The following is a 19689-nucleotide window of genomic DNA, read 5'->3' as shown; positions in this document are numbered from 1 at the left end:
CCATACCCACCCTCTCAGACAGAGTACCCCCATACCCACCCTCTCAGACAGAGTACCCCCATACCCACCCTCTCAGACAGTGAGTACCCCCATACCCACCCTCTCAGACAGTGAGTACCCCCATACCCACCCTCTCAGACAGAGAGTACCCCCATACCCACCCTCTCAGACAGAGAGTACCCCCATACCCACCCTCTCAGACAGTGAGTACCCCCATACCCACCCTCTCAGACAGTGAGTACCCCCATACCCACCCTCTCAGACAGTGAGTACCCCCATACCCACCCTCTCAGACAGAGAGTACCCCCATACCCACCCTCTCAGACAGAGAGTACCCCCATACCCACCCTCTCAGACAGAGAGTACCCCCATACCCATTTTTAATGGCATTTAAGAAAAAAAGGAAGCACTTTAAATTTGAGCATGGTAATACAAAGTGGTATTACTGTTTTTTTTTTTTTTTTTTGCAATTTTGAATTAAAGCTGTTGTGGTATGTGCGTCCCATTTTAACCCCCCCCCCCCCCCAAAAAAAAAAAAAAAAACAAAAAAACAAAAACATTGCAGGGTCAGAAAAATGTGTTGCTTTAAACCCTGAGCAGGTCAGGGTTCTGTTGGAGTATCCCAGTTAGGCTGGTTCCAATGGAGTATATATCTTACATGCAGTGGTTCTGTGTAATAGGACAGTGACCTTTAATAAAATGCAAAATAGAGAAGATAAAGGCCTTTTCTGTATTAAATGACTGAGTTAAAGATTGTGATTCTGATATGTGTCAAATCCTGCCCGTCCTGGACTTCTCCTTTGTTGGATTCATTTCACTGCAGAGTTTGGGATTTGAATGGTAATGTACCGCATTCTTTCCTGCTAGATATCTTCAGGAAGTAGGCTACACGGACACCATTCTGGACGTGCGGTCTCAGCGGGTCCGGTCATTACTGGGTCTGACCGGTTCTGAGCAGAACGGCTCGGTGGAGACCAAGAACCTGGAGCAGATTCTGAATGGAGGAGACGCTCCCTCCAAACAAAAGGGTCAAGATGTGAAACGGTGGGTCCTGGCACGCGGCCACAGGGCAGACTTAAAAATCTACACATTACAACTGGGTTTTTATTCCAGAAACAGAAGAAAATGATAAATACATAAATTTGGAGGAAAAATCCCCTCCTCTTGAAGTTTATATAATGTGAAGATCACATCAATTCTAAATATTTCATTTTTTTTACAAAAGGTTTTTCTGTTTTGTTTGAGGTGGGTGACTGGGGTGTAACTCATACTCTGCTGAATGTGTAAAATTCAGATTGTCTTGGTTTATTTTTCATTTTTTTCATGCTGTTGGGACGTGGCTGAAAGGCTCTGATGGACACTAACTGTCCTCTGTCCCTCCGCAGGAACACGGGGGACGTTCTGGAAACGTTTAACTTCTTGGAGAACGCTGATGACAGTGATGAAGAGGAGGATGAGGAAGGAGACCTAGTGGATGACATCTCTGACCGGACGGAGAAGCACAGACTAAACCGGCATAAGATAAAGGTGGGGGGGGGGCACTCACAGCCTGTCACTGCAGATGAAAAACACGCCTCAGGGGTGTGCTGGGTTTATGCTGTGTTTCAAACGCAGGTGCACACCGTGTGATGAACCAGCACTGAGCAGACCCTGTGTCCCTGTGAGGGAGCCCGCTCAGTGACGGTGCTGCGCTCACAGGCCTGCGCTCTCTGCTCTCCACAGATCGGGAACGAGGGGCTGGCGTCCGACCTTCCGGACGACCCCGACACGGAGGAGGCGCTGAAGGAGTTCGACTTCCTGGTGACAGCGGAGGATGGGGAGGGGGCGGGGGAGGCCCGCAGCTCAGGGGACGGGACGGAGTGGGGTAAGAGTGTGTGTGTGTGTGTGTGTTACAGAATGAGTGTGTGTGTTTGTAATGGCCACTGCATGGTTGTGCTGCTGAGCTGCTCTCTCTCTGGGCTACGCTGTGCAGTGTGTTACGCTGTGGAGCTGCTCTCTCTCTGGGCTACGCCGTGCAGTGTGTTACGCTGTGGAGCTGCTCTCTCTGGGCTACGCTGTGCAGTGTGTTACGCTGTGGAGCTGCTCTCTCTGGGCTACGCTGTGCAGTGTGTTACGCTGTGGAGCTGCTCTCTCTGGGCTACGCTGTGGCATAGCTGAGCTCACACCCTTCAGGCGAGGTGAGCGATGTTATTGAAAGGGATGACGTTTGAAGCAGGATTCTCTGGCTTTGCGTCGTGAATATTGGTGAAACGGGAGAGAACGAGGGGGTTTCCATTTCTCATCAATGAAAAATAGTTGGTATAATGATCCAGGTTATTGATTGATGAGCTCGTGGTCAAATATTCTGTATATTCTGGCTGATATATCCTAAAATAGCCCTCATTACTACAGCAAGCCCCAGAGCATGCTGGGAGCAGGCTGCTCTGCACAGCAGTGTCATAGGCAGGAGAGACTGTGTCACATGAGAAGGGCTGGCAGGATTTTTTGATGCTTTAATGTGTAAATGGTGCATGGATGCGGTTTCCTGGAGATGTGCTGATCCGGCGCAGTGAGGTGACAGTGAGTCTCACGCTGATGTATGACTGAACACCTGCCGGCAGGACAGCCATTGGCTTTATGAACACGCTGACTGACTGCCTCTCCAGCGCATGTGAGATCAGAGCGCCGGCTCGGCCCTGTGCTTTCTGGGAAAGCCCCGTGGAGGCGGGGGGGGGGGGCGTGACGGCTCTGAGTGTTAAAGATGCCAGCAGAAATTTACTGTACCCTAGTTTTTAATTGGTGAATTCTCAGCTCCAGCTGCAGCACCCACGGCATGTACCAGGTTACAGTGCAGTAAAATGTGAGTCTCGGTACGGTGTATTCTGAGCAGTGAAGGTCCAATGACAAGCACATACCTGAGTCTGTAATCTTTAGAGCTGTTGAGCTGTGCAGTGTAAGTCAGCCTGGGCTGTCTGTGTTTAGGATGTGAGAGGTGGTACAGGGTGAGTCAGTCTCTGTCCTGCCTGCAGGAAACGGGACTTTACAGTGATGAAGCCGCAGCAGGGGGGCGACGTGCTCTGGAGGAAGGAGATTTTGATTGCAGCTGAAATGTTAGAATGTGGCATCTGACCTGTGAATCGCACGTCTATCTCAACATTGTGCAGTGAGTGTGATATATGACACAGGCTGTATTTTTGTGGCTTTAAAAATACCTGCTCTGTATGTGAAGTGCTTCCCAGCAGTGTGTAATGCCTCGGGCTCATGTGTGCATGCTGTACTTTGGATTACATGCACTTTATTGATCTCTAAAGGGGTAATTGAGTTAAGATGCAAACGCGTGTGTTAGCCAGCAGGGCAGCAGTGTAACCCTGTGTTTCAGGGCAGCAGTGTAACCCTGTGTTTCAGGGCAGCAGTGTAACCCTGTGTTTCAGGGCAGCAGCGTAACCCTGTGTTTCAGGGCAGCAGCAGTGTAACCCTGTGTTTCAGGGCAGCAGCGTAACCCTGAGTTTCAGGGCAGCAGCAGTGTAACCTTGTGTTTCAGGGCAGCAGTGTAACCTTGTGTTTCAGGGCAGCAGTGTAACCCTGTGTTTCAGGGCAGCAGCGTAACTCTGTGCTTCACCCTGCTCTGTGAGGCCTGCGGGCTGTCTGGGGTCAGGCCAGGCGTGCGGGGAAGGTATGCAGGGCGTATTCCGGGCAAGGCTGAGGCATCCCTATGGAATCAGAGCAGCTGCTGCTACTGCGTCAGCGTTCCGGTGTGCCACTTCCCTTTCAGCCGGGATATTCTGGGCCCGACCACACCTGCCCCCCCCCAGCAAAGCACACCCTGCCCCCTAGCCAGACCACACCCGGGGTCCACGGCCCGCCCCTCAGCCCCCTCTCAGCAGTGCAGAGTGATCCCGCTGCGGCCAGGCCCTCTGAAATCTGAAGCGTCTGCTTCCTGCTCCGGCTGAAACGGTGCTTCCTGTGGCCTTGAGGAAAGAGGCCGTTCAGGGGCGTGGCTGCTGTGCGGGTGGGAGGGGTTTCCGAGGAGGGGGAGGAGCAGCGTGGTGTTTACCGTCTCCCTCTGCGTCTCTTTTTTTAGCCGAGCCGCTGCCGTTCCCCTCCGGAGGGGGCAAGTCCTTCATCATGGGCTCCGATGACGTGCTGGAGAGTGTCCTGGGCCTGGGGGACCTGGCCGACCTGACCGTGTCCAACGACGAGGCCGAATACAGCTATGATGTAAGCGCCCCGGCATGCCTCCCTGGCTCCCTCTGCTGACCTCTCCTCCCGTCCCTGCAGCTGTCTAACTGCACCCCTGTTTTTAGCTGCCGGCCAATAAGGACGCCTTCAGGAAGACCTGGAACCCCAAGTACACGTTGCGCAGCCACTTCGACGGCGTGCGGGCGCTGGCCTTCCACCCCGTGGAGCCCGTCCTCGTCAGCGTGTCCGAGGACCACACCCTGAAGCTGTGGAACCTGCAGAAGACTGTTCCAGCCAAAAAGCAAGTGTCCTCTGCGCTCCTGTCTCACCCTGCTTTCTCAGGATCCCACACGGCCGCTGACAGCAGCACTGATGTTTCTGCTCTTTTCCTTTGGTCTCTGAATGGTAAATGAGCATTTTTTTTTTCTTTGCAGAAGTGCCTCTTTCGATGTGGAGCCTATTTACACATTCAGAGCTCACGTGTAAGTACTCAGCCGGGACGTTCTGAGGCCGTGTGTCTCAGGGCCGATTGGCGGCGGGTTTTAGTTGTGCTGTTGGAATGTGGTCTCCGCTCCCCACGCGGGGGCTGTGTGTTGCTACTGTCAGTGACCCCCTCATCCCCCCCCCCCCGTCTCTGCAGGGGCCCGGTTCTGTCGCTGGCCTTCAGCTCCAGCGGAGAGCAGTGCTTCAGCGGGGGCATCGACTCCACCATCCAGTGGTGGAACATCCCCAGCTCCAACGTGGACCCTTATGACACCTACGGTGAGCACCCTGCTCTCCCCAGTCATGTGACATGAGTCTGCGCCCACTCCTTGGTCAGGTGATCTAAGTCACCAGGCTCTCACTCTTATTTTCCTTCCCTTCACTTGTATTGCCATTACGACAGGCTTGTGTTACTGTAAGGTTACTGAGCGCTTGTGTTGCGGTGAGTGATGTTCCTGTAACAGGTCCCTGCTGTGTGTGTCTGCCTCAGACCCCGGAGTTCTGGCTGGCACTCTCCTGGGCCACAGCGACGCCGTGTGGGGCCTGGCCTACAGCGGCATCAAGAACCGCCTGCTGTCCTGTTCTGCAGATGGGACCGTGCGGCTCTGGAACCCGCCCGAAAAATCGCCCTGCGTCAGCACTTACAACCTGGACAAGGGTATGAACCCACAGTGCCGAGGCACGGAGGGGTGCAGGTTGTATGCAGCAGGGTTTTCTGTACCACATGAGCTCACTGGGTATTCGCATTGATGAAGTTCCACGGAGAAACGTGTCCTGAGTCCAACAAAAGCTTCCGACCAAGAGCTCACAGGGACAAGGTCGTTTGTTGATGGTACATGTGGTGATAAAATGTAAAATAACATCATAGTATCATATTTAAATTATTTGTTAAAGTCTCCCAAGTTAAGCTGTTACGTGTCATACATTTTTATATGATGGGATACGGTTGTACGTTTTGTATGACTGAAAAGTACGCAGTACTGAGACTGGCTTATCAGGGTGCAATTAGGTTGGTAACCAATGTATTTGATCCAAACTTTGTACCCAGTTTGTAGGTATGGTTTCAGAGGAAACACTTGGCTATTTCAGCATGTGCTGATAATTTTCTGACAACTTTCTGGACTGAAAAATATAGTCTGTACCATATGGTTATTATCCATGCAAATGTAACGCATACCTGTACTTTATTTGTGACAATGGGCCAGCTATAATTATGAAATTTGAAGGTGACATTTTTCTGTTTCCTCATTTCCTCCCCTGGGAACTCTCTGTAAAACGATGCAGCTGAGCTTTAACAGGGACAGTGAATCAGCTGCTGCTGCTCCATTGTAAATTTTTTTTTATTTGATTTTGGACATTTTCATTCTGGTGTACAGTTTACATAACATTTTACCTCAAAACACAGGTAAAAGAAATAAAATTATATGAAACAAGTGAAATGTTATAAAATATTCAAACAATGTTTAATTTTATTTAATTATAATCCCAAGCTATAACTTAAAAAAAGTTATAAAAGCTGTTTGTCCTGAAGACATAATTATAATGCTAGATTTAAGTTGATGATAGAGGGCATAAAAAGATGATGGGGGGAAAAAAAGACTGAAAAGTCAAATTAATGTCCATGGAAAATTTGCTATTTAGAAAATTTCCAGAATTGTGCAGCCTTGTATAAATATTGTATGGATTCTGTAGTAAGCCGCTGTTAGCCAGCAGGCCGCAGCAGGCCCCTGTTAGCCAGCAGGCCCCTGTTAGCCAGCAGGCCCCTGTTAGCCAGCAGGCCCCTGTTAGCCAGCAGGCCCCTGTTAGCCAGCAGGCCGCTGTTAGCTAGCAGGTCCCTGTTAGCCAGCAGGCCGCAGCAGGTCCCTGTTAGCCAGCAGGCTGCTGTCTCAGACCCCTTCCTGTGGCGTGGTGACTCCCCTACAGCAGCATGTTTAACAGCCCGGTCTCTGGCCTGCAGCACACGGGATTCCCACCGCGGTCGACTTTAACGGCTGCGACCCTGCGCACATGGTGGCCTCCTTCAGCACCGGCAGCACCGTCATCTACGACCTGGAGACCTCTCAACCTGCCGTGGTCTTCTCCACCCAGAGCGACAGCGGTGAGCACAGACCTGTCCCAACCCCCGGCCCCCAACACACACACACCACAAACTCCCCCCCCCCACACACACACACACACACACACACACACACACACGCGCGTGCACACACACACCACAAACCCCCCACATACACACACACCACAAACCCCCCACATACACACACACACATACGCACACACCAAAAACCCCCACACACGCACACACACGCACACACACGCACACACCACAAACCTGAACCCCCCCCCCCCTTACTCACACCGACACACACACCACAAACCTGTACCCCCCCCCCCCCCCCCCTTACTCACACCGACACACACACTGCAAACCTGCAAACCCTAACCCCCCCACCCCACCCCCCACACTCACATTACGTCATACCTTAGAGACCTGTACCCACATCAGGGGGTGGTTTATAAGACTCTGTAAAGTGCTTACCATTGGCTGGCTTGAGCAGTCATGTGACCTGTGGTAAATGTGTATTTCCCAGCTCTCCCTGCAGCCAGCTACATAAACCGTGTGGTCAGCCACCCCACCCTGCCAGTCACCATCACCGCCCATGAGGACAGACACATCAAATTCTTCGACAACAAAAGCGGTAAGGCCATCGGCTCACAGCCGCCATGAGTCCAGTGAGCGCCGGAGTACCTGCCCAGGGCTGCATGTGATCAGTGCAGTGCAGTGCATTGTGGGAAGCGCGTGAGTTTTGGGGAGACCCGGCAGCTGCTCTATGTGCAGAGCAGGTTCTTGTTGACCTCTGACCTTTCGCCCTGTCTCCGCGCTGCAGGTAAACTCATCCACGCCATGGTGGCCCACCTGGACGCTGTCACCAGCCTGGCGGTCGACCCTAACGGCATATACCTGATGTCAGGAAGTAAGTTCTGGTCTGTGTAAGACAGCTGACCGATGCTTCTCCCAAAAAACGCTGGAGGTGTCCTTTTTACCTGATACAACTTATTTAACACAACGCAGCCAGCCTGGAGCTCACGGCTGAGCTGCTGAAACAGTGAGCCCCCTGCAGCAGCCGCTGTGCTGTGTAACAGGCCTGTGATCAGGCAGCTGTGCCTCGTTAACCAGCAGCTGGACTGACAGTCACAGCTGCACAGGCAGTGAAAGAGTTAAGCAGTCTGCATGCAGTTGATTGATGAAGCTGAACACTGAAAGATAAGGGTCCTTAAACACATTTAAGCAGTTAACAGTGAGAGAGGTTTTGAGGAGCAGGTGAAGACGGTGTTTCGGCATGTGGCTCTGCGGTGCCTGACCATCCCCCCAACCCCCCCCCCCCCCCCCCTCCCCAGGCCACGACTGCTCCATCCGCCTCTGGAACCTGGAGAGCAAGACCTGCGTGCAGGAGATCACTGCCCACCGCAAGAAGTCTGATGAGTCCATCTACGACGTGGCCTTCCACCCGTCGAAGGCCTTCATCGCTAGTGCAGGGGCTGACGCCCTGGCCAAAGTCTTCGTGTGATTGGCCGGTGCCCGGCGCGCTGGGAGAGGGCGGGTCGCTTCACTGCCTTGTGTGATGAGTGTAACATTTAGACACTACACAGGACCCCCCACCACACCCCCACCTGCGCCCGCGGCAGCCCCTGGAGACGGGCCCAGGAGGGGGAGGGGGGGCTCCTCAGCTTTACCTGACTCTGACTAATTCATTTACCTGTAATTACTGTACGTTAAAGCAGGAGACTCTGGCTGGGTTTAGACTGAGTCTGCCTGTTGTGTAGGTGTGTGTCAGTGACCGTGGGTCGTACTGCAGACCGAGGGGGGGGGTGTCAGACAGTGACCCCGCCCTCGCCCACACCAGGTCACATGATCACACGTTGCCCTCCACCCTCATGTAGCGCAAACACAGTAGACGTAACCCGTAACGATGAGTCTGCTTCATGCATTAGCATTAGTTTCAGGACATTTCTTTGCATAAAAAGTATAGTTTTTATAAGCCTTTTTTATATAAATCAAGCCTGTCTTGACAGTGCTGAAAATGTGCATAAAAAAGTTTTATTCCCGTCTTTGACCCTGCTGGCATGCCCCAGCCCCGCCCCAAGCCCCGCCCAACCCCGCCCACCCACCTCGCTGCTCCCACACGCCACACCCTTCCCTGTCACTCAAACGTGTGGGTGGGTCCTGACCTATGGATGCTAACTCTAAGGCTGCTTTAAAAGCGTCTTTTCACAGAGCAGAAGACTGGCAGAGAAGCTGTGTTCATGGCTTCCCGTGAACTCTTTTAAACAATAAAGCGCGGCATCCTATCACTATGTGATATATTTGTACATCTTACTGTATTTACAAGTTTATTTATCACGGGTTAGACATCTTAATGCTACAGGCTTGTTATTTATTTCACTTTCTGTTAGTCTTATCCTTTTCTTTTTTAACTGCGCGCTGTGTGGAGTGAGAGGGTCGTGGTTCAGACTGAGCTTTCAGGTGAAGGCAGCTGAAAAGCAGAAGCTGTAAGTTAATGTAAACGTCTGTTTTTAAACACAAAGGAATTTTATCTGACTAACGCTGGGGTGTGTTTCGCCCCCGCGTAACCACAGAGGAAAGGGGGGAGGGAGGGCTTTTTGGTTTTACCCCCCTCCTCCCCCCAGTTTTCCATTTCGTGCTGAGAATCGGAATGAGCAAGTGTTGGAGATGAATCACGGTTCACAGTCTGCTGTCGGGTTAATGCTTTCCCTTACTTTTATTTTCTAAAATTATTTTATTTTTGAACATGCTTCAATTTATGGTGTAACTAAAGATTTTTTGTTTGTGTAATGCATGATTAATACAATAAAGTATTTTTTCTAGTCTTCCACAAAAAGATTTCTGATCAGTTTGCGAGTTTTGATGAGTTTTGTAAGGTTTTTGTTTTACAGACTATGAATCAGTAAATTTTTAAGATTGTACCACATAGCAAACTACAGCTGTTGAAAAGTAATGTATATAAAATGTCTATAATAAATATGAAATGGTGTACCTGTACATGCAGTGTGCAGTGGTGTGACTCTGGGCGTGTCTGTGGGCGTGGCTCGGGTGTGACTCTGGGCGTGTCTGTGGAGAGTGTAAATGCCTTTCTGTGGCTGATGGAGCTGAAACGGAAGAGTATGCCAGGAATGTGCTGTCTGAATGCGTGGAGATGAAAAAATGTGAGCTGGCCACTGGTGCCTGGGTTCTGCACTCACGCTTTAACCCTGAGCTCAGCTCCGCTCCTTGTGTTTTACAGCAGAGTGGCGTTTCTGAGCGCGCTCCACCTGCTCGTCCCTCAGCCAATGAGGCGCTCTGAAGGCCTCCACAGCCAGGGGCCGCTGGAACAGGGCTGTGATGCGGTGTTCCGGGTGTTCTTAAGGCATTGTTTTATTGTGTTAGATTACCGCTGTGAGTGTTACAGAGCAGCAAACCTGTTTAGCGGCTACAGCTGGCATCAGCTGTTTTGATGAGTTCAGTCTGCAAACACTGTAAAACACAAGCTGTTCAAGTAGTAAAAACACAATATATTCTTTATTGCAAGAAAAGTAATAAGTTACAAAGTCAAGAAGTACAGAATCACTCTCCTTTAACGGCGTAGTTTCTGTACAAGCAGTGAGCATGCAAAAGTGATTTCTACGTGTACAGTAACTTCCTCAGGAAATAAGCATTCTTTCTTTCATATATGGAAGCCTTGCATCAGCTGTTCCCACCTTTCCTGCTTAATGCTACAGTGAAAAGGATTCTGGGAGATCAGGAGGAATGCTGCTTTCAGTCTGTTTTACACTGTGGTCCCCCTCAGCTCCTCCTGCTCCTAAAGCAAGATGTGTGTGTGATATGCTGCATACCATCTGACTGCAGTCAGAGGAGGTGCTGTGTGTTTACGGTGTGCTGCAGACTGCTGGCGTCTGTCCCCCAGACCTGGAGCCGGTCGCGGGAAACTGACGCTGCACAGACTCAGCCCACCGACAGGAATTCTAAACTGATGGTGCATAATTTTAAAACCCATTCAAATGCCTCTGAAATCTGAAGGGTTGTTGAGTGATTGGTTTGACATTGAAAAGGTGTTTTAAAGAACATACTTAAAAAGGACAAGATGCCCAAATGATATGTAACTAGTGTATGTAACTATTGAAAAGCGTATATTCCCTATTACTGAGAGAACTACAGGAGCTACTGCTGGTCGCTACCATTGAGCATCTTTGTGTCGTAAAATATCTTTGTGTGCATTAAAGAATATTTAAATATTTGCTTGGTATATGAAATGGTCTACATGGTATTTGCAACCATGTTTCCTGGGTTTCGCATCCAAACACTAATTCTGCATGATTTGCACCCGAACCTGAAATTCATTTCATACTCAAATATATCATAATGAAGGCAAGGTAAAATATTTCGATTTGTTTTGGGGAAAGACCCCTGCAGGCTTGTACTGTTGTTTCCAGGGGTCTGTTCAGTGGGAGAAGTAGTATACACCCCTGGGGTTCTCCATCCCGTGACCCCCCCGCTCCCTCACGGACCCACACCCCTACTGCGTCTCGGTGAAGTCCTGGCAGATGCCCCTGACCAGGGGCTCCTGGAACTCCTTCAACCCGGTGAAATCCCGTGTGAAGAAAGAGTGTCTGTCCTTGGGCTCCGAGGCCATGGCTTTCAGGTCATCCTGCGGGGCCCAGGCCACGCCCACCGAGTACATGGTGATTCCTGCAGACGGGGGAGAGAGAGGTGGGCGGAGACGTCGTTAGCGAGCAGGGAGTGTGTGGCTTTCCGCCCCTCCGACTCCAGCCTCTCCAGTTAAACTGCGAATTTCCTCACGTCACCCACCTTCTCTCTGGGCAGCTAGCGCGGGGCTGGCGACCTCGTCGTAGGACTGGCCGTCGGTGATGACGATGAGGAAGTTCTTTCCGGAGGTGGCGGTGGCCGAGAAGAAGAGGTTGGAGACGGCGAAGTTGATGGCGTCTCCGGTGGCGGTGCCGCCGCTCATGTAGCGGATGGCTCTGATGGCAGCAAGGGCTTCATCCCGCTCCAGGTGTTCGCTGAAGTCCATCTCCAGCTTCTGGTCGTAGGTGAACTGCACCGCGCCCACGCGCGCCCCCAGCTCTGAGATCTCGAAGGCTCCCGCCACGCTCGCAATGAAGTCCAGCACGAGCCGGAAGTTTCCGTCACCCACGCTGCTGGACCCGTCGATCAGGAAGCCCAGGTTGACGGAGTTGTAGCAGGTCTTGCTGCACAGCATGCGGTTGGCCGAGCACAGCCTCTGTGCCAGCGGCTTCACATGCTTATTGCTGCTGAACCAGCTGGGCATGCTGAAGTTAAAGAAGCCGTTGTCCCGGCACACCGCCTGAACACCACACACACACACAGACTGTTTACATATTGGCATTTGGAATCAGAGAAGTTCGCACACATCCACAGTGGTACGCACTATCAGAATCTGGCAGAGTTTGACCTCAAGGTGATGATCTGATGAGTATGACTCTGGCCTCCTCACATGGGTGTGTCTGACTTTGACAGTGTGGTTGAGTGGTGAAGCAGGACAGCGTTGGGCAGTGATGAGGAGACAGTAGACGTCATAGGAAAGTGTTACAGAGGGTGAATGCTGGAGTATGCAGAGTATGCAGGCAACTGCTAAAATCAGCTGCTACTTCTCTCCCCTCTCGCCTATCTCTCTCGCCCTTTTCTCACCTTCTTCATGAAATCTCTGTCCTGCACTAAGCTCTGCTCCTCAGGCGATGCTTTGGCCACTGACACCACAAAGACGTTGATGCCGGACTCTCGGGCCCGGACTGCTGCTGCATCCAGGCTGTCGGAGGGCCAGCCATCCACAAACACCACGGCAACCCGCGGCATGCCCCGCCGCCCGCCCCTCTCTTCGCTGAAGAAGCCCTCCACCGTGTGCATCAGCGCCTTACCTGCGGGACAGAGGCATCGCACAGCCACTCAGGTGAGTCTGTCCCCTCCTGCCATCTCACAGAGCGTCGCCGCTGAGGGCATGGACCTCTGATGTGTTGCAAAATTATCTTGGCTCATGCCATTATCCAGTTACAATTTGTGAGCACCATAATAAATAAATTGTATAAATGACCACAGATTATTGTAGTGGTGCAAATCAATTGCTTTTGCTACATGTCGTAATTATAATGTATAATCATTTTCATAATAGCGATTGAGTTTCAGAAATAGCTAACTCATGTTTGTTAGGTTTTGCTATGGAACAGTTTTTTGCTCAATGAGTGCCATCACTGAATATTTCTGTGAATTAGAGAACCTGGATGAGACCCAATATCCAGTTTAGTATCTTGATATCCAGATATCCTAATATTCAGTTTAGCACATTTGCATTTAACATATGCAAGGACTCCATGTTGATTTTCCAGTAGCGGGGTTGAGGAGTCTATGTTAAGGCATTGGGTTAATGACCTGTGTTGGTGTTCCCTCCTTTGAATCCCATCTCTTTGATGGCGGAAATCACATCTTTGGGCTGAGTGAAGTTCTTCAGGTAGAACTCAACCTGGGGGGTTTCACTGGAAAAAGACAAGCAGGGCACTGTGAGACTGAAGAAGCTGAGAAAGCCTTATCACTCAATGCCACCTCTATGAACTACAGTTCCCAATGTCACCTGTGGGATCGGGCATACTCAGTGCACCTCCTCTCTTATATTAGAGGCAGAGACTAGACCACCTTCCTCACTGCATGAGCCTGAGAGCCTGAACTGCGCTTTCCTGGTATTAGTCTTAACGGAATCATCCGTAAGTAACAAGTCCTGTTTGATCTGTGTGCCTCATGCTGTAAAGCTGTTAAAATGCACTGTGTCACACCCAGCGTTGGATTAATATTTACGCTAATACAATCAAGTCCGACACAAGAACTCAAAAATGAAAGCGGAGAAAGCTGTCCGTACTGTTCTCAAATAAGCAGAATGAGGTATTCTAGAATGCTCCTTTTAAGAACTGCACTACACTCCAGCATGAAGTAGGAGGTAGATGTGGAGAAATACCCCTACATACAGCAACAGCATACCTAGCCTAGCTTGCAAATATTAATAGCTTCTTATTTATAGATAACAACTTGTGCAGAGTAATCAGTGGTGATATGTTTGGCAATTTACCTTACATTAACCCTTAACCCTTAACCCTAACTCTAACCCTAACCCCTAACCCCTAACCCCTAACTCTAACTGTAACCCTAACCCCTAACCCCTAACCCCTAACTCTAACCCTAACCCCTAACCCCTAACCCCTAACTCTAACTGTAACCCTAACCCCTAACCCCTAACCCCTAACTCTAACTGTAACCCTAACCCCTAACCTCTAACTCGAACTCTAACCCTAACCCCTAATCGTTGCATAACCTCTAACTCTAACCCTAACCCCTAACCCCTAATCCTTACCTAACGCCTAACTCTAACCCTAACCCCTAACCATCCCTAAAAGAGTTCATTAATCAGTCAAACATGTTTGGAACCATGAGACGTGTGTATGCAGACGGCTTCCTAAATACAGGTATAATATTAGTTCACATTCAGTGATTGGCTGGTTCTGTGAGCTGCATGCATGTAAAGGGGCATGCCTTCCTGCGTAATGCACAGACTTAATGGCTTCAGCTGCCCTTTGTTTTGGGGAGGAGTCAGTCATGCTATAGGGGCCCCAGAGGTTTGGGCAGCAGGTCCCTGCACAGTCACTGACTCTAGATCAGTTTATGCTGTTTTTGAAGTTAGGATGAAGTTTGGGTGAGCTGATCCTGGGTGAAGTTCTGACCCACCTGACCTGCACCACCCCCAAGCCAGGCCCGTCTGGCCCCACCCGCAGCATCAGCACCAGCTTAGAGACGAAGTTCTTCTGCAGGTTGAAACGCCTCTGGCCGATGTTGTAGCTGCCATCCAGCAGCAGGGCGATGTCCACCTGGCAGTCTGTCCACACAGCACAGAGACCTGTTTGCACTCACCCTCCCGCTGCATATCCGCACCAGCCGCACCTCACCTGTGTGACCACACCCTCCTCCCACACCTGTGTGACCACACCCTCCTCCCACACCTGTGTGATCACACCTGTGTGACCACAACCTCCTCCTACACCTGTGTGACCTCACCTGTGTGACCACCCTCCTCCCACACCTGTGTCACTGCTCACTTTCTCTGCCCTTAAATTTGGAGAAATTTGGGAGATCACACAGCAGTTATTCCAATTTGTGGAAAACCTGGAACTGAGTCACCTACTCCAGAACCTCGGCAGGACTATAGAGCCGTATGGTCCCCCCACCCTCTCACCCCTGATGCATTATGGGAGAACCGTCCGAAGCAAACACTGTGAGCTGACCTTTGATGCCATTCTGAGCTGTCTTCTTCACGGTCTTCTTCGCTGCTTTCTTTGCTGTGAGAAAAAAAAGACAATTCACTTCATAACCATTCAAAAACTGTAATGTGTACACTTCATCGAGATGAAGCCTATGGCATGCCCCCTGTCGCCCTGTGCAGGCCCCGACAGACAGGCTAGTGATGAAAACTCGAACTGGTGAAATGAGCAAGTGAGCTGTTGTCTTGAAAGATCAGCACGTGCGTAATGAGTGACTCCGACTGGCCCCGCAGAGGTGTGGCGGTGCGGGAGGAACACTGTTGCTGCTCCTCTCTTTCATGGCTGTCTTCTGCCACTGGCTGAAATTTTCTTGGACGGAAAGTGTGGAGGTCAAAAATGCCATGGCCCTGGACTAGCCTGTGTGCTGGACAGTACAGATCAGGGCGTGTCTCCACTGCACCTGAGCCGAGTCCGGGCAGGGCGGTGGTGCTGGGCTGGCCCGACACCTCCATGGGCTGGCTGAACGATCCTGACAGACACAACACACAGGGACAGGGTGACTTATGATTAAAAACCAGAATAAATTTCCACATTGTATTATTAGCTCTTCTGCTGGGCGCACTTGGGCCCTCCACACCAGGAATTACTATGATTTACTACAGATTCAGAATAATGTTTAAGTGGTAATTGGCTCCACCTACTGGACACAGTGAATGACGCCGTCCACCGGGACAGCGACTGCGACTGGATCCCATGGGCGTAGGAGCTGAGGTAGTTTTCTCGACCAGGAGCTCTGTGGACATTGAGCGGCCCTCCTGACCACGTGATCACGCCTCTGAGAGACAGAGTCAGACACCGTACAATGTGGGATATCCAGGAAAAAGCTGATTATCAGAATAGTTCATTTTATAAATCACTCAGGGACTTTTTGAACCCTTAATTAGGGGTGCAGATGAGGTGCATTGATTATTTCAAATAATCAATGATCGATATATACATGTAAAAATCATTCAAATAAAAACAAATCAAATGTAAAGAATAAATAAATATTAAATATAACAAATGCAAAAATATGAAAATATACGGTAAATAATACTTTCAATTAAATGAAACACGTTTTACACAATTATTCCCAATCTGCTGAGATCAACGCGCAGTGGAACTGAACGTGTTTTCCGTCTGTTGATGGGCTCCGCCGCCGTGAGCTGGGATACTACACCTGGAGAGGACGTAGTTAAGTGAGGCTAAAAGACGACTGAGGGAGCCATCTACCCGTGGGCTTTCTGGAAGAGATACCGAAACCGAAGTAGGGAAATATGCCTGCGTTTGTCTGTTTTCTTACAGAACTCGGCTCTGATTCTTTGCGGTTGTTGAGAGGAAGATTAAAAAGGAAACACCAGCTCTGCGAGACCAGCATGTTTCTGGGAGAACAGCAGCGCAGGGCGGCCCGGTTTCGGGACACACACCTGCAGGTCATGTGTGTTGTTGAACGTGTTTACGAGGCACTGAAACGAGCGCCCACTAGATGGCAGGGGAGCTCATCCCTTACGCTCGGAAATCAGTTGAGTTTTGGGATTATTGCAGCGCATAAGAGGACATGTGTTAACCTTATATTAGCAACAGGCACGTAGCACATCGGAACAGCGGATACTTTTGTCTGCAGTTCAGCACCTGTTTGTGTTTTAGTTCGCAGTTTGCATCACATACGTCTGAATACGATCAGCTCACTTTTGCTGAGCACAAGGGTCTTGACTGGTTTAAAGGTTTACAGGTGTGTTAGTTACTAATAGCGAACTTTATGTGAAGTTTGCAAGTCAAAATGGCCCGAGTAATAATCTCTTAGACTCATTTGGAAAAAATAAGTGTTGCCATAATTCAATTTATCTACGAAGTTAACTTCAATTTTTTACCTGGCCTACTGACGTAATTTACGATGCGCCTCCATATGCAGGCGGTCATGCTAACTCCCTGCGCACAGTGTTTCAGGTGTCTGATTGGCTGCTGCTCCTGTCAGTCATGTAGGCCCGTCGGCGGGGTGGAAGCTGCAGAGTCAGCTAAGGCAGCTCACCGGCTGTGTCAGCGGCTGTAGAGGTATGAGCTGATACTCGCCAAATAAGCGTAAATTTTACTGACATTATCTTCAGATTATCTTAAAAATTCTGTATCTGACTGTTCCCTAGGCTTAGTGAATGAGCTGGCTATTGGTTGCAAGGTTGGCAAATTAGCTTAGGAAACTAATTAATATAAGCAAGATTTCATTTAGCTTAGCTAATATTACACCTCAGCCTCAATATTCCACCCCGCCCCGGGTCATTCTGACTCTGAAAATATGACTGGATTCATTTACCCCACTTTTGTTCACTGAGACTTGGTAAATTTGAGTGTTTGTATTTGTTGAGTGTAATTGAGTGAAATTGCCCTTTTCTCCAATCAGAGTGTAGATAGTGAGTTCCAACATTTACAATGTTAACTTAAGTGCATCACTGTCTGTCAAACATTAGTTGCAATATCAACTAATAAAAAGGAAAAATGAACTGGCACCAACACTGTCCGTTCAATGTTGCCTATTAAGGAATTAGGTCTGCTCTGTAACAAAGTGGTTAAGACTCAGCAACTCCTGATCCATCGATCCTTCCTAATAAAGACTTTTTTAAATTGTAGCCAGGAAGTTGTATATAGTTCCTTCGGTAGATGGATCCACCTGACAGTCCCCAGGCCATGAAAGCTGGATTTTGGTAGCATTTCAGTATCGGCTTATTTGGATTCTCTCATCATCTGAAACTACTGTGGGAGGTTTTGTTCACCCCAGTCTGCTGGTACTGTCTTCATGCCAGTCTCTTAGCAACCAGCTGTAAGAATAGCCTGAGGAGCCAGGGGCGACACTGGCTGGGCTTCCCGAATAACCTCAAAATCAAAATTAAGAGTTATATTTATAGTTTGCTGTGAACTAATGAAAGTCAGAGTTTGCTAGATATTAAACAAATATTTACAGGTGCTATTCTCCATCCACAACTAGCAAATGCTAATGAAATAGCATGCATTTCCATATGTATAAATTTAGTGGAAGCTACTGATATGTGTTTAAATGATTATGGTTTCAAAAGTAAAAATGTAACCGTTTTCTGCAACTATCATACAAATATTATGTCCGTGTTGCCGATGTAACTATTTTGCACTAAATAAACATTTTAATTTATCTTCCTAAATATTTAGCAGAGATATTGAATAGAAGAGACTTACTGCTTAACATTTAACAGCATACACATAAGTATGCAGAATCCATTGCCCTGTAGCCCTGGATTTGTCACTCACTGAGGCTGTGAAAGTGGTACTACAGGTTTGTGTTTGCTTTACCGGTGTATGGCTGCTCCGCAGACGCTGGACACGGCAGCGTACACGCCCGAGCCGAACACGGACAGGTGGCGGAGCGTGCAGTCGGAGGGGCACACCACCACGGCGCGCGGGTCCCCCAGGTCCGCGGCCCGCGTCGTGCAGGAGATGGGGGTGGGCACTGGAACACGTGCAAGGTAAGCATTCGCTGCCTTACTGTACCATGCCATGCACCACATAACAGCTGTCATCTAAAGGGGCTTTGTGCAAAAGATTTAATCACTGAGAAACCATTTCTCCTGAGTATCAGTGGTAATATTGCCCCATAATTTTCTGAATTAGAACAAATATGAAATCAGTGCTTCATATTTTCCTTTTTTTCATATTACTTTTGCAGGAATGTATTATTTACTAACAAATACAAAGAGCAACAGTAAATAAAAATTAAAGTTAAAATCTGTTTAAATGATTAAAGTAAAGACTTTTAACTTATCCATCTTATTCTCTGTATAGAATGCTGATGGTTAAGTGGCTGCACACTGACCGCTCGCCTCGGCTGTGAGACCTCTGCATGTCAGACACAGGATTCCTGTGCAAATAAAAACATTTTCTCTTGCCATTTTCAACACATATAGTGAAACAGTTCCATATATTTTAAATAAGATTTTAAATAAGGTTTATGATTTTAAATAAATAGTTTGAAACTGTTGAAGTCAGTTTGAGCAAGGGCAGTAACTCCGAGTGCAGTGTAGTGTATCAGAGTAGCAGAGAGACTGAGAGACTCAGTGCAGTGTAGTGTATCAGAGCAGCAGACTGAGAGACTCAATGCAGTGTAATGTTTCAGAGCAGTTAAAAGGGGTCCTTACCGAACATATGTAAAATATCAAATATCAATGACATCCTGAAATCCCACACCTTAAGAAAAAATACATGTAATGAAGTTAATAATTCATTTGAAAATGAAACTAATAAACCATTATATACACATAAAATACACATAAAACTTTGTTTGTAAAAATGGTTTATCTGCTGCAAAGCTACCTATCTGACAAAAATTAATCATGCATATAACATCATTCATGCATGCACCCAAAAAAAGAAACTGCTGGCTGAGCTCAAAGGAGGAAATATTTTCACAATGATGCGGGGTCAGAATCCCAGACAGCACTTCAGATAATCATTCACTGTGTCAGATAATCATTCACTGTGTCAGATAATCATTCATTGTGTTAATCCGTTCAGAGGGTGTCGTGTCCAGTTAGACGGCCAAAGCAGCGACGTTTTTTAGATGCGCAATTCTAGAGTGCACTGCATTTCTCACAGCATGAGACTGAAGTAGAAGGAAAAAGAATATGATTCATCTTTCATATTTCTAGTTAATGCCCC

At 48.8% G+C, this 19689-nt stretch overlaps 2 protein-coding genes across 2 annotated transcripts in view; one reads left to right on the top strand and one right to left on the bottom strand.

Annotated features, from left to right (window-relative positions):
* The window catches only part of strn3 (striatin, calmodulin binding protein 3), a 28712-nt gene extending 19093 nt beyond the window's left edge, over positions 1-9619 (top strand). Inside the window, exons 5-16 of the mRNA XM_036541908.1 lie at positions 868-1044; positions 1386-1527; positions 1723-1864; positions 4061-4197; positions 4284-4459; positions 4593-4640; positions 4799-4920; positions 5132-5299; positions 6599-6739; positions 7233-7340; positions 7530-7616; positions 8041-9619. Of these exons, the coding sequence (XP_036397801.1) occupies positions 868-1044; positions 1386-1527; positions 1723-1864; positions 4061-4197; positions 4284-4459; positions 4593-4640; positions 4799-4920; positions 5132-5299; positions 6599-6739; positions 7233-7340; positions 7530-7616; positions 8041-8210 (1618 nt within the window). The 3' untranslated portion in view covers positions 8211-9619. The remainder of the gene's footprint in view (positions 1-867; positions 1045-1385; positions 1528-1722; positions 1865-4060; positions 4198-4283; positions 4460-4592; positions 4641-4798; positions 4921-5131; positions 5300-6598; positions 6740-7232; positions 7341-7529; positions 7617-8040) is intronic.
* Positions 9620-10460: 841 nt separating this feature from the next.
* coch (coagulation factor C homolog, cochlin (Limulus polyphemus)) lies at positions 10461-18678 on the bottom strand. Its single transcript, XM_036542808.1, has 9 exons — positions 18328-18678; positions 15675-15808; positions 15434-15502; positions 14998-15051; positions 14444-14591; positions 13103-13206; positions 12368-12594; positions 11507-12023; positions 10461-11386 (listed from the first exon to the last, which is right to left on the bottom strand). The coding sequence occupies exons 1-9, from the start codon at positions 18552-18554 to the stop codon at positions 11214-11216; spliced, it is 1653 nt and encodes a 550-aa protein (XP_036398701.1). The 5' UTR covers positions 18555-18678; the 3' UTR covers positions 10461-11213.
* Between the last annotated feature and the right edge of the window lie 1011 nt (positions 18679-19689).

This window comes from Megalops cyprinoides, chromosome 12 (assembly GCF_013368585.1).
Source record: "Megalops cyprinoides isolate fMegCyp1 chromosome 12, fMegCyp1.pri, whole genome shotgun sequence".
Lineage (NCBI taxonomy): Eukaryota > Metazoa > Chordata > Actinopteri > Elopiformes > Megalopidae > Megalops > Megalops cyprinoides.
Note: the sequence above shows the minus strand (reverse complement) of the source record. Positions and strands in the feature narration are given on the sequence as shown.